Raw genomic sequence first — 14,089 nt, forward strand, 5'->3', positions numbered from 1 at the left:
AAACCAAAAACAACTTTCAAATATTGCCTGTCTTTATAAGGTGATATTTCATTATAGAAAATATTCAGATTTTTATGAGGCAGCTTACCTGATGGCAATGACAAAACAGGGTGGAAGGAGGAATCGAGTTTGGAAACCTGTTCTCTTAACAGGTGAGACCTGGCACTCTGTTCCCAGTTGTCCCAACTGAAAGGTGATCCCATGTAAGGCATCTGTGTGCTATTTAAAAATGCTTCTTTTGAAGGTAAAGTCTGCAAGAAAAAGATGTCAAACTTTCACTTTTTGCTTTAAGACTTAAAAAAAAAAAAGGACAGCTGAAATTATAATACAGTATATATGAGAATAATAGCCTAGCTTAGTAAGTCACCTTGATATAGAATGAGATGTATGGACTGTACATCTAGTGGTGTGGCTAGAAAAGCCTTCTGGGTCTTTCAAACTAAACTTATTCATGAAAATAAGTCTTTGTTCCATCACAGTGAAACATAGTACAAAGAAAAGAGTCCATAAAACTGCATGTCTCTTCGACTTTGTCCTATTCAGTTCCTTCTACAAAAGCTTTACACATTTGCGACTGGAGAGGTGGCTCAGCACTTAAGAGCACTTGCTACTTTTCTTGAGGACCGGGCTAAGTTCCCAGCACCCACATCAAGCAGATCACAGTCACCTCTAATTCCAGCTCCAAAGGATCTAACACCCTCTTTTAGCTTCCTTGAACACCTTGCATACACGTTGCACACATACACATATACATATACTTTTAAATTATATTTTAAAAGCTTCACACAGTTTTGTTAGAAGTTTTCAGTTGACATTTTTATTGCTTCCATTATAAAGATTTAACTTTTTCTTTTAGAATTTTTAATTGCGTACGAGTGTCTTGCTTGAATGTGAGTGTATGTTGCCTAGGAAGCCCAGAGGAGGGTGATACTCGAACTGGTGTTATGTAGGGTTGTGAGCTACGATGTCTGTGCTGGGAACTGAACTCAGGTCCTCTGCAAAAACAAGCACGCTTAACTGCTAAGCAATTTCTCCATCCCTATTGAAGGTATTTAAAAATGAAATTAACTGTATATATTCAGCATATCTGTACAACTATGGCAACTTCCTTAGTCTACCAGTGTCTTTATAGTTTCTTTTAGTCTTCAGTAGATGAGAATCCAAATGCATTGTCCATATGTAATTCTAGTTTGGATGTTTCAGTTCATTCTAAACCCTTTGTTACTTGGAAATGTTATCCATGCTAAATGTGCTCAGTCTCATTAGTAAATAGCAAAGGGACCAATGGAGATACTCTTGTTTTGCAAGTGGTTATAACAGGAATGGCATAACAATTTCAAATGTTGTATTGGGGCTGAAGAGATAGTTCAGTAGCTAAAGAAAATCTTTCCCAAGGAAGGATAAGAATCTGATTATACCCAGTACACATGTAAAACTCACGGTGTGGTAGCATATATCAGTAATCCCAGTGCTCAAAGTAGTGACAGGATGACTGGAGGCTCTATGGCTAGTCTAGCCAATTGATAAACTCTAGTTTCAGTAAGAGACCCTAACTGAAACAATAAAATAGGGAGGGCTCCTTACTACTGTGGTCTGAAAGCTTACAGTCTACTTCCAGACCTGTCTTAACAATGCTCTTTTTATGGGAGGCCACCTCTCCTGGGCCACCATAAGGTTGCTACCACCCTTTGTCAAAGAAAGCTCTCTTAACAACAATTGGAGATCATCACAGAAAACCGTAACTACATCCAGTGTAAAGATCAACACATCATAGGAATCTGCAGGATAGTCAGCCATGAAACCTCATGCATATGACAAAAATGAACTCAGCAGCAGATTATACACATGAGGCTCTAGGGAAGGTAGTTGGGGAGGGCTGAAGCAAAGGGAGGAGAGAAAGTGATGTAAAACTATTTGAATGAAAATAAGACATCAACCTCTTTTCCACCTATACATGTATATGTGCACACCACATGCACACATACATATACCTCCACATATACAAATAAAACTTTAAAGATGGTTTAGTTGTTGGAGTTTTTGGTTACTTGTTTACCAGGATATATTCCCAGTTTGCCAAAATGTGTTTCATTNTGGATTTTTTTTTTTTTTTTGGAGTCTATTGAAAATCACTACATTTCCCAGGTAAATTGTGTTAATAATAAAGGTTAATCTACCTTGGATTATTTTGAAGAGTCTTAGTAGGGGGTGTGAAAATTTACTTTTTCAAAGACTCAGCGATTGGTTTTTGATTTTATATATGTTTGTTTTATATTTCACTGATCCCTGCCTTACTTTCTTTAGGATTAATGAAGAACCTCTGTTAACTTATTCTTTTACATTTCTCTTTCTGTTATTTCTGTGTGTATACAGGGTTGTGCATGTTCACGTCTGGGTACATTTGTGAGTGTAGGTGTACTTACCATGTATACATGGGAAGAGGCCAGAGGTTGATGTCAAGTTGTCTTCCCCCATTGCTTTCCACTTGTTTATTTGTTAAGACAGTGTTATTCAACCTGATGTTGACCAGCAAGACAAAAACCTCTCTTTTCTCTTCTCCTATCATGAGTCACCATACTTGGCTTGTTATGTGGGTACAGATTTTCATAATGTGTGACCTTAGTCTTTAAGTAATGTAAGCTAGATGGCTTATAAATAATAGAAAGTTCCAGAGGCAGGAAAGTCTTTAATGACAGTGTTGACTGAGTCTATGTCTGTTGATGGCCTACTTTATTCTTCATAGATGTCTGCTCATATAGCAGACATGTAGTGATAGCTCTCTGGAATTGAGTCAATCAGGTCACTAGTGGCCCTAATTTTAAATATCACATGGAGGGTGAAATTTATATATGTGAGTTTGGGGAAATTAATTCAATGGAATTCCACAATGGCTCTCAAGGAAAAGCTATGTCTTGATCACTTACAAAATGCATTAATTCTCTCTCCCAAAATTTTAACTCACTCCATGTATCCACTCAAAAGTTAGCATTTCATGTAGACATATATATCAAGTACAAGTAAGGGTCAAAATTCCATTCCATTTCATTCAATCCAACTCCCATTTGATAAATCCCTGTCTATCTGTGAACCCAACACATTATATACTTCAAAAATAGAGAGCCAGCACAGATATTCTCATATATCCAACCAAAAGAAAATACTTGTGCAAAAACAGCTTCAAAATATATCAGAAACAACATCAAAATACCCTGTAAGAATTAAAAAGAAATATAATATCCAAATTTGTACTTATTGTTGGGAGATCTGAAAAGTAAAATATGAAAAGCACCCATTGAAAAGTTCACCCCAACTTTCAAGTGCACATCGAATATTTATATTTAAATAAATATATATACACTGACCCACAAAACAAATCTCAGTAACTTTAATGGCCTGACTAGTGTTGGAGAGATGGCTCTGAGGTTAAGAACATTTAATTTCTCTTGCAGAGGACCAAGCTCTGGTTTCTTTCCTAGCACTGACCTGATGGTTCCCAAGCACACATGACCTGAGTTTCATGGTCAGATACCCTCTTCTGATCTCTGCAGGCACTGAATGCACACAGTACCCACACACACGGACAAAATGCAGGCACAGAAAGAGAGAGACACACACACAAAAGGAAGGAAGGAAGGAAGGAAGGAAGGAAGGAAGGAAGGAAGGAAGGAATGAGAGAGAGAGAGAGAGAAATCTAAAAGGCCTGACTGAAACCATACAAAATGGCTTTTAATCACAAGACAAATTTGAGATAGCAATAGTGTGGTATTTGGAAATTATTATATAATTAATATAATTAATTATAATCTATAATCAAATAAAAATCATAAAAATAAGAAAATACAAAGAAGCTACAAAAACAAATTAAGCCTCAAGTAAGCAATATGCGCCATGCCGATCTGACTGTCCCATTTGACTGGCTAATTATCTTCTGTCAGAGCATATATAAGACTGTTAACTCAGGTAGTCAGAATATTTCTGATGGCAATGTAAAATGATGACCAAAAATCATGACACAAAAAAGTGTACAATAATACATTTGCATCTTTTATTAATATAGTGCCAATTCAGCAGGAACACAAATAAGCAATAGTCACACCATGTAGTCATTGCTTTTTGATCTCTGTCCTCTGTAGTCCCTTCCTATTTCCTTTCATGCCTCTTGAAATCATTTCATTGCATTCTATCCAGATTACTCTACTTCTATTCTTTATTACCCAACATACTGTAAGGTTAAAATATTTGAAACTATATGCAATTGTTCTATTCTCCTTCTAGTTTGTCTATACTGGAGCCATTACTGAGGACATAATACTGTAAGTCACAGCACTTATTCACACTCTTCCTTTTTAAATGTACACTGAGCTATTCATAAATCTGTCATTATACACATGAGTAAGTTACCGAGTTTCAAAAGTATCTTGCTAAGTTTTACCGAGATTACCTTCAATTTAAATAAAATATCTGCTATTTAGGAAGATATTTTACATACTACATAAAACTGACAAATTCCATGCAGGGAGAGCTGCAGTGGGCAAGTGAGCTCCCTAGAGATTGTCCATAGTCTTGCTGCGTTGCAATGGGTGCACTCTGGTGAAGCCCCAGAGACATCCCAGGACTGGTTTTTTGCTGATATGCTTTCTCCTGTTTGTCATTGCCATACTCCTCATTGATTTGGCTTGGTATAAGTGGACACCAGGAGACCCTCAATGCCTGTAGTCTAGTGGGAATACTTTCCAGGTGATATAGCCTATCCTATTGGGCAAATTTCTTGCAGATCAACATGAAGATGAAATTTATTGAATTGATGCTGTTTAGATACATTAAGGACTTAATAGAATTCATGATTTCATTAAAATAATTTTTAGGAAGAAAGTGTTAGAATCAAGAGTAGCATGTCAGAATAAAGGCTGTATAATAAGGAATACAATGAGCTTTCATAAATTGTACTAAGAAGAGAAAGGATGCAGACACAAGTGTACATTATGATAAAACAAGGCCATATGAAACTGTTGCTTTGAACTTATAATGAGCTTATAGAATGAAATACTGTTTTAAGCTATCAACAGCCTTCTGTAACTCCCTTTTGTGTACATTTTATATGAGGTAATTTTATAAAGAATGTTTGTCTTAGAAAGTATAAAAAGGCTGAGAGAAAAAAATAAAGTGTGGCTGTTGGCGTGCTGTGCCCTCCATTCAATGTAGATATGTCTATCTGTATGTGTGTACATACATATGTAGGTATATGTGTATATATAAATATGCATATGCATTTGTGAAATTGATGAAACAGGTGGTCAGGCCTGGCTGCAGTGTGTGTGTGTCTGCATGAAGATCTTTTTCTTTCTCACCAACCACCTTGTTCAGAGAGTTCAGAGTTTCTCCCTCAGCATTGTTGCCAGCCCTAGATAATTTTGTTCTGTCAGTAGAGCTGACCCTGTACATTGCCTGCTACTGTCAGCACTTGGGGCAAGGGGGAAGATGGGTTACATTGTTGCTCTTATCACCAACCTTAATCACCAACATCACCTCTCACTGCCTGCCTCAGTTTACCCTGTAGTGACAAAGCTGGTCTTTGGCATAAAACTTTCATGTTTCTATGTAAAGAGTTATATGATCTTAGAAAATTTACAATCTCCTTTTGGGGACATACCTTGGTCTTTAAAATATATTTTTAAATGGTTCTTATATGATAAATAGTTTAAGTTTTAATAATTTGTTGTTGTGATTGTACTTCCTCGAGAATTCATATCATAATCATCATACTTTAGTTTCACTCCTAAATTTGGGGTAATTGTTCCCTCAGAACTTCTATTGTCCTGTTGCACCCAAAGGAATCAGTTTCAGTGGCAGCACCATCCTTACCCATTGCGGGCCTTATGTTCCTTTAGAAGCCTTAAGATCTTATATTTTTTCATAAATATCATGAGACTCTGTTTAGGTATGGGTTATTTACATATTTTAGTTGATAATACCGAATAGCTAATGAACTTTTTCAAAATATATGCCTTTTTTCTCAGGTGTTAGAAATTTATGCTTTGTGTGTTCTAGGAAATTCCCTTGGCCTTATATTCTAATCCTTAAAAAGACAGATTAATCCCAACAATTTTAATTTCTAAAAATTTGATTTTTTTATGGTTGTTTATTACAATTGTTCTAGAAGTTAATCTGTTTCCATCAGGGTCAGCTTTTAGGTCTTTTTCTTTGCTCCAGAAACCTCTAGCGCCTCAATTTCATTGTATTCTTCCAAAAAAACTGTATCCATTAACATTTAAATTTTGTCTTTTTCCCAGCTGAGTGTTAGCCCCATGGAGGTGGGAACCCTTACATCTTCTTCAGTGTAGTATCTCCACTGTCTAAGCACTGCATGGCACGAGGTAGGTAATGCTGCTTACTAGAAGGGAGGAGAAGGAAGAGAAGGAGGACATATCAAGTACATTATTGTAGACATCTAAATACTGCACTGATCTACATGAAGGCCTGTTTCCCCAGTACAAGTCCTTCCTGAAAGAAGTTTTCTAGACCTGTATGGATGTTGTTACCTACCAGCTTTAACACACTGGAAGGTTACACTTTGTAAGGCTCATTCATAGTAATCAGAGCTGTGTTGCTCTGTTATGTAAGGGAGAATGCAAACATGTTTAGCCTGCAAATTTCTCCAAAACAAGAAATATTGGGAAGAAATAGAGAAAATAAATCAACACAGAAATAGGAGGAGAAAAATTAACATTATATTAGGCAAACATGACAGAATGTCACTCCTCACTGGCTTGAAAGAACTAATACATAACACAAAGAATGAGTCCAGGGCAAACACAAAACTAAGGATGACCCTAGGTTAAAAATATGATATTGAATTTGTGGTCTGAAGAAAACAGCATTTTCTATTCACAGCCCAGCAGAGCTTATACAACTGTAAACAGCATGCATGAAATAGAGTCAGGTTTGGTTCATGTTCTACCATGTCCTAATTCTTGATGTTAGTATGCTATTATTATTAGCATTTATGTGAGGCATTTTATGAAAGGAATTCAGTGGTACCATAATTGCAAGTAACTTTTTTCTATTTCTTCTCTTTTAAAACTTTTCCTTTATTATACCAAATCAGTTAAGACAAGTCATTCATTCTAAAAAACATTGCTTCAAGTCTTTTTTCCTGTGATTCAAGTCTTCGTTACTTCTAGTTTATTCTGATAGTTCCTTGTTTTCCTAGTCTCTCCCTATTGCAAACTGAGACTTTCAAAGGCTCCATAGTAATCATTCTAAAATAGTACTCTATTTCACTTCCCCCGGAGATCATCACTGATTCCCCAACATTACTCTGATTTGTTCACTATCATCCTCATTCCTCCAGAAGAATACTCGTGTGGCAAGGATTGGGTTGTATACTCTTTTAATATAATTTAGTCTCAGCATGACTCTTTAAGGTAGACATTTAGGTTCCTCTCTTTGATTTCTTAAATGTGGTCCACCTATGTTTTCCAAAGCAGACCTCATTTGGAAGGTTGCTTAATAGAAATGGGCACAATTCCTTCCATTCTTAAAAGTATACCCTCTTATGAAAAGGTTTCTCTATCCACAAGGCTAGAGAGACGGCTGCAGTTACGAGTACTTTCTGCTCTCTCTTTCAGAGGGTCAGATTTTGGGTTGCAGCACCCAACTAAGCTTCTATTCCTGTGTAACTCCAGGGCTTGTGCATCTGACCCCACTGGCCTCCATTGGCACCTGCATTCCTGTGCTTTAAAAGATGTTTCTCCATCCTCTTGACTCTGGGACGGACGTGATTTACTTTGTCCTTCACAAAGCAGTGTAAATGATATTTGTGGTTTGTATCTTTCTTCATGTTGTCTTTGGGGCATTGCTCCTAAGAGCAATGAAACCATGAAAGGAAGCCATTTTAACTCTTGGAATATGAGAAGTCCCAGGTGAATGGAACTGAAGCAGACAACATTCTTTACTGTCTGCCAGAAGAACGACTGAGGATAGCTTCTTAGAGCAGGGCACAATAGTGCCCTAGTAAGAAATACAACAGGTTCAAGGTGTAGCTCTATGGCAGAGTATTTGTTTAGAATGAGCAAAAAACCTTGGGTTCAATTCCCAGTGCTGCCCTCCCCCCACAAAAAATACAACTAGGATATCAGTTCACTGTGTTTTACAGAACACATACGTGGAGTGACCAAAATGTGCTACTGCCTCTAGAAAATCATTTTTAATTCTTAGTAAAATTTGATACCATCTAGATTGAACTTCAATTCCATAAGGCATATTTTCTCACAGAAGTAATGGTATGTATGTAATAAATTGAATTTCTTCAACTTGTGAATTCCTTGGAATGTAGAAGTGATGTAGCTAGGAATTCCTTTACCACAATTATTATCTAAAGAAGATATTCTTTATGGGGTAAAGTAGATATGACTCCCAGGTGAGGAAGAGCTGGTTTCTCAGTAGTAGACTGCTATTACTTAAATAATAGTTGTCACCTTTTCTTCATTTAATTGGACACCTCAGACACTCAAATTCACCTGTTTCCTATATCACTATAATTCATTATGTTTCCTACAGATTATTCTCTCTTCCCTCAAGGTACAAGAGATTATCTGAGATACTTCTGTTGAAATGTAATTTGTCTATGTGCCTTATTTTTCCAACATGAATTTAAATCTATATAAAATCAAATTAACTTTGAAATTTTTCTAATTTTTAACCAAAGGATGAACACACCTATAATTATTTTAGATGTTATCCAAAAATATTTTACTTAATTATTTTTAATTAAAAATGGAGTGCCCATTAATCATATAAACAAAGTCTGTAAATCCAATAATCTTGTATTTTAGAAAGGAAAAACATTAAAATAGAAATTTTTGTATATCTATTTGTAAACTACTGTTTGTGCTTCTGAATTATGTTACTAAACCACCCAGCATATAATTAGATAAGCCCTGAAGTGTCAGTGGTGAGCCTTAGGAGCACTACTTTTACCAATTTGCCTTAAAGGTTTATTAAGGAATTTTAGTGAATGCAATCTTAATTTTAAGATTTATTCCAATTTTTAAATTTTATGTCAACTTGAACTGTTTTTGTTTTTGTGACTTGGCTTGTGGATTACATGTTAAAACTGATGAGTAATGGAACAATTACTCTCAAATCCTTTCTTAGTCTTCCCTAGTTTTCTTATGGCTTTTTACTATTTAGGTAAGTAGCTCTTTGAAGTGCAACATAATTCTTCAGAACAACACTGTAAGTGATAAACAAGCTTAAAGGTTATATTTACATAGAAACAAGGGAAGAATAAGGAAAATAAAAGAACTAGAATAGCATAGGCAAAGGGGAACCTTCCATTTGTGAATGTATGTGTAAGTATAATATTGAAAAACAATGAGGCCATCAAGTAGAGAGTGGTCATGCTGGAGGAGGGATAGAGGAAAGGTGAAATAAAATAAAATTTTAATTTAAAATACATTAAATTTAAAATGCCTTTTAAAAATGTAAAAACATTTTAAAGGGGATAGAACACAAAAATGAGATTCCCGCAAATAAAGTTTAGGTAAAAATACTGACCAGGCCATGTTCCTTATATTATAGTGTAATAATTTATAACTTGTGCTATGAATATAAACAATTTTTAGGAAAAGAGTAACTATCCCTGTCCTCACCCCTAATATGAATGAAGAGACTGTAAACAGCCTACAAAAACTTGGGCCTCTCCCCTACTCCTAGCCATATTCTTAGCTAGCTGGCTCTACTTTGGTCAATGAAACATAATATCACCTCAAATCTACTGTTACAATAAGTTTCCTGATTTATTGGTTCCAATCTTATTAAATAAAATCTTTTTTTTTTCCTATTTTTAGGAACTTTTCTTTTTTTATTAAATATTTTCTTCATTTACATTTCAAATGCTATCCCCTTTCCTAGCTTCCTCTCTCAAAGTCCCCTTTACCCTTCCCCCGCCCTGCTCCCTAATCTACCCACTTCCACTTCCTGGCCCTGGCATTCCCCAAATAAAATCTTAAACTAATCCTGATATCTTTAAGTGGAACGAGTTATACTATTCCATAAACTATGTGTACGCCTAATCATCTACCTACCTCCTGCTTATTCTTAACCAACATACAAACAGGCTCTCTGATGGCATTGCCATCTATCCTTAGTTTTGGATGATTTTCCCTTCCCCCACAAATAAATTCTTTGCACCCTTCCCAGCTTTCTTCCTTCCATGTCCACATCAAATGTTCTATTAGCTTCTCACTGTGTTCTTGCAAAGCCTGTCTTTTTGTTTGCTTTTTTTTCATGAACTTCTTTTTAGTTTCCATGACTACCTATACATACTCCCACGTGCATACACATATATAAACATTTAAAGCCAGTTTCGTGTATGAGAGAAAAGATGTAATCATTGGTATTCTGTTGTAAGCTATATTCAGAATTTTACCTTGAAGTCTAGAACTGTCTGTTCTTTCCCACTGTTACAGAGAACTCCCTTTGCCAGGAATTAATTAGGGTGGTTCCCTGGTACCTACAACTGTAATGCCAACTACAACAGAAGGTTGTATGGCAGCAATAAAGAATACCAAGAAGTATCTAAACAGCATTATGGTCAGATAATCATTCTTATTTTGATTACTAATTGTAACGAATATTACTTTAATGTTATTGACTATATTTATGTGTTAAAAATCATACACAGTATTTTTCTGGAGAATATTTTACATCTCATCCATACCTGCCAATGTATTTTCCTAGATTTAAAGACACATCTGTACTGTAGACATGTCAATAATTTTTAATTACATTTTACCAAATGTAAAATCATAGATTCTCTAGGAATAAACCAATATATCCCCATAAGAGATAAGCAGACAATAAATAATATAATCTGCCTAGAGATTTCAAAGTTTCTAGATTTGAAAACTTTATGGAGTTCTAGCAACTGTTAAACTGGTCTGTCTCTCACTAGAAAAGAACAGGCTTCTTAGAGATAACAAACTAAAATGCAACAAGATAAAACAAAAACCAACACAGTTAGACAAAAGGAGGGACTAGAATCAGCCCCACTTTTCACACACTCAAAAGTCCCTACCTCAGAATACTAACTTGAAAGCTATGTGCTCAGGTGACTTGGTGCAATACATTACTTCTACATTTAAAAAAAAAGTACTGTCAGTTTTTGTATGTGCACATACATGAATGTACAGACCACACAGACTGTCAGAGGACACAGGGGGCTATTTCTCTCCTTTCTACTGTGCGTTCACTTACACTGCAAGTACATTTATCCATTGGCTTGTACCGAACCCTGACTGTTTCTAGGCAGAATGCTCAAAGTAACTAATGGTTTCTTGAAATAGGAAATAAAACATTAGCATGAAGATGAACTAGAAGTTACTGATAACACTGAGTCTTTAGTTTCAAGATCTCCAATATCAGAGCCTTTGTGGGACTTGAGAAAAGTACCACATACTAGAGCTCACTCATAGTCCCAGGATTGTCAGGCAGATGAGATGCCGGACTTGTGCATGTTCAAAACCAAAGAACTATTTCACAGACTTTAATCAACAAACTTGCAGTGTATCTATTTGTATTTCACAACTAATCTATGCCATACATTTCCCCAAATTGCAGTTTCTTTTTCTGCCTAGCTTTGTCTGTTGGGTATTTATAGGGCAAATAACCAATAATTTTATTCACAAAATTAAACTTGTTAATACAGAGGAGCGATACTTGAAAACTGTACACACAGAGAAGTCATACCTAAAGCCTCAATACAGGTACTCATACATGTTATTGATGGTGTGTGAGACCTCAAACTTGATTCTAACACCCTAAAGGGGAAGGTTAAGTGGTTTAGAAATGTCACTTGTTGGGATCCACCGGATGGAGTGTGGTAGTTTTAAATGATAACCCCTAGGCATGTCTTTTAGTATGAATTCTTGTCCTATAAATTTTAAGTGTGAGAGTCTCAAAGTAAATCCCACATTCACTGAGTTCAGTCAGTAAATTCATTTGCATTTTGGAAAACCTGGACAATATAAGTTTGTTTGCCATTCTAAAAAAATTGTCCTGAGTGAGATTAGTGCCTCACTCATCCCTTATCAGGTTAGCTTCTTGGTGCAGGTAGGAACTAACACAAATATCCACAACACAATATGCAGAAAATAAGACTTTGGGGTGCTCTCTCCCAAATAGGGTATCTTAATCAACGTCCTCCCCTCAAGGCTCAAGAGTCAACGCACAAAAGGAGGTAGGAAGATTTTAAGAGTCAGAGGTGATGGATGACTCCAGGGAAATAGTGTATTGCAGACTCTGCAGGACTAACACATACATGAATTTGTGTACAAGAAGACCTGCAAGGGCTCATGCCAGAAGGTGTCCAGTACTAGGAGGGGAAGTAGACACAGGGTTCCACCTTTAACCAAGAAGCTATTTGTAACTGATAACTGCCGGCAAAGGAAAAAGTTTTCTCCAATGAACTGTCAATAGGTTTATTTACCCTAGATACCCCAGGGCAGACTGCATACAGGGAGTAATTGACCAACACAAGTGGTTTGTTTTGGAGTTTTTATATGGACTTCTTTTGTTGTTTATTTTGGTATTTTTTTTTGTCTTAATTTTTTGTATGCTTTGATTTTTTCAAAAGAATGAGAGAGAGAAAGAACAAAGTTAGATGAGTAGGTTGGTGGGGAAGATCTGGAAGAAGTTGAGGGAAGGGAAAAAACATGGTCAAAATATATTCTATGAAGAATGTTTTAGTTTGAAAAAAGAAAAATAATTTGGAAGACTGTGAGAAAAGGATCGAAGGTTAAGAGTACATACAGCTCTTCCAGAGGATCTGAGTTCAGCTCCCAGCATCGCTAAAGAGTGACTCACTACCAACAATACTATACAGGGTAACAATATCCCTTGATAAAGGCCTGAACCACCACTGCCAGGCAAGGGAATCCCTTGCCTCTATGGACACCTGCACTCATGTGCACATATCTATACACAGACACATAGCGACCGACAGACACACACACACACACACACACACACACCCCGCAAAAGAAAGCAATCATCTGGAGAATACGTGGAAAAGCCCCAAGACAATATGGGCATGAAAAGAGGCATAGCAACCAACAATGTTTAGACTTCATGTGATTTATTCAATTATCACTGTACTTAATATCAGAGAGACCTTAGGTAAGTAAGTATAAGAATCACTACTCAGGTAATGAAATCAGGCCCAGACTCATGAAAGCTAATAGTAACCAGCTTAAGTCTGCACTCCTGATTAGTTTAAGTAACAGTTAACAAGAAGGATAAGAAGGATAACCATTCTAAAAGTGTGCCATGGGATATATATCCATATCTATGGAAAGATAAATATGACATTTTACCTGTTTATATACCTGACTTTGATGGTCAAGATATGAAGGTGTGATCATAATACCAAATCATCATAGTGCTCTTTTCTAGCCAGCCTGACCACTCCCCCAAAGTTTATTACCACAAATACATTTTACCGGGACCTTTTTTTGGCTTTCCATCTGTATTCATGTCACAAGCCAACTCAAGCTAAATCTCTGTATGTTTCTTTGTCTCTACTTCTATTGGTCTGTCTTTTATTCCTTGCTTTCCTACTGGTCTTTTTCTCTACAGAACTCACAACCTATGAAAATACCTGAGTCACTTTGTAAACATACATATTTACTACTAAGTTTATGAGTTGATGGATCTCAAGAATAAACATGCATAGTGGTGCCCTTAGTTTTAGTTGTATTTCTTTAATGAGTAATGAATTTTCAACTTTATTGGTGACTTACTAGGCTATGCTATTCTTTGAAAGCTGTTCAAGTCTCTTACATTTTTACTGACAAATGTTTTATTTGATAAAATGGAACATACTACTAGCCATTTTAACCAGTATAGCCTATAATTTCTGTTTATGCCAAATTTCATTAGTTTATTTCTTGGAAAATATATTCATAGTAAAAATATATACTAAATATATATTCCTCCTAGATTTAAAACTTTTTGTTTCTTGTTTTATCTTTTTTCTTTTTTTTAGATTTATTTATTTTGTATATGTGAGTACACCATTGCTCTCTTC

At 35.9% G+C, this 14,089-nt stretch overlaps 1 protein-coding gene across 9 annotated transcripts in view; it reads right to left on the bottom strand.

Annotated features, from left to right (window-relative positions):
- Positions 1-14,089, bottom strand: part of Kansl1l (KAT8 regulatory NSL complex subunit 1 like) — a 91,715-nt gene that overhangs the window by 18,740 nt on the left and 58,886 nt on the right. For all 9 annotated transcript variants that reach the window (XM_029476692.1, XM_029476682.1, XM_029476685.1 and 6 more), the window contains exon 7: positions 89-251. In XM_029476692.1, coding sequence (XP_029332552.1) covers positions 89-251 — 163 coding nt within the window. The remainder of the gene's footprint in view (positions 1-88; positions 252-14,089) is intronic.

This window comes from Mus caroli, chromosome 1, assembly GCF_900094665.2.
Source record: "Mus caroli chromosome 1, CAROLI_EIJ_v1.1, whole genome shotgun sequence".
NCBI lineage: Eukaryota > Metazoa > Chordata > Mammalia > Rodentia > Muridae > Mus > Mus caroli.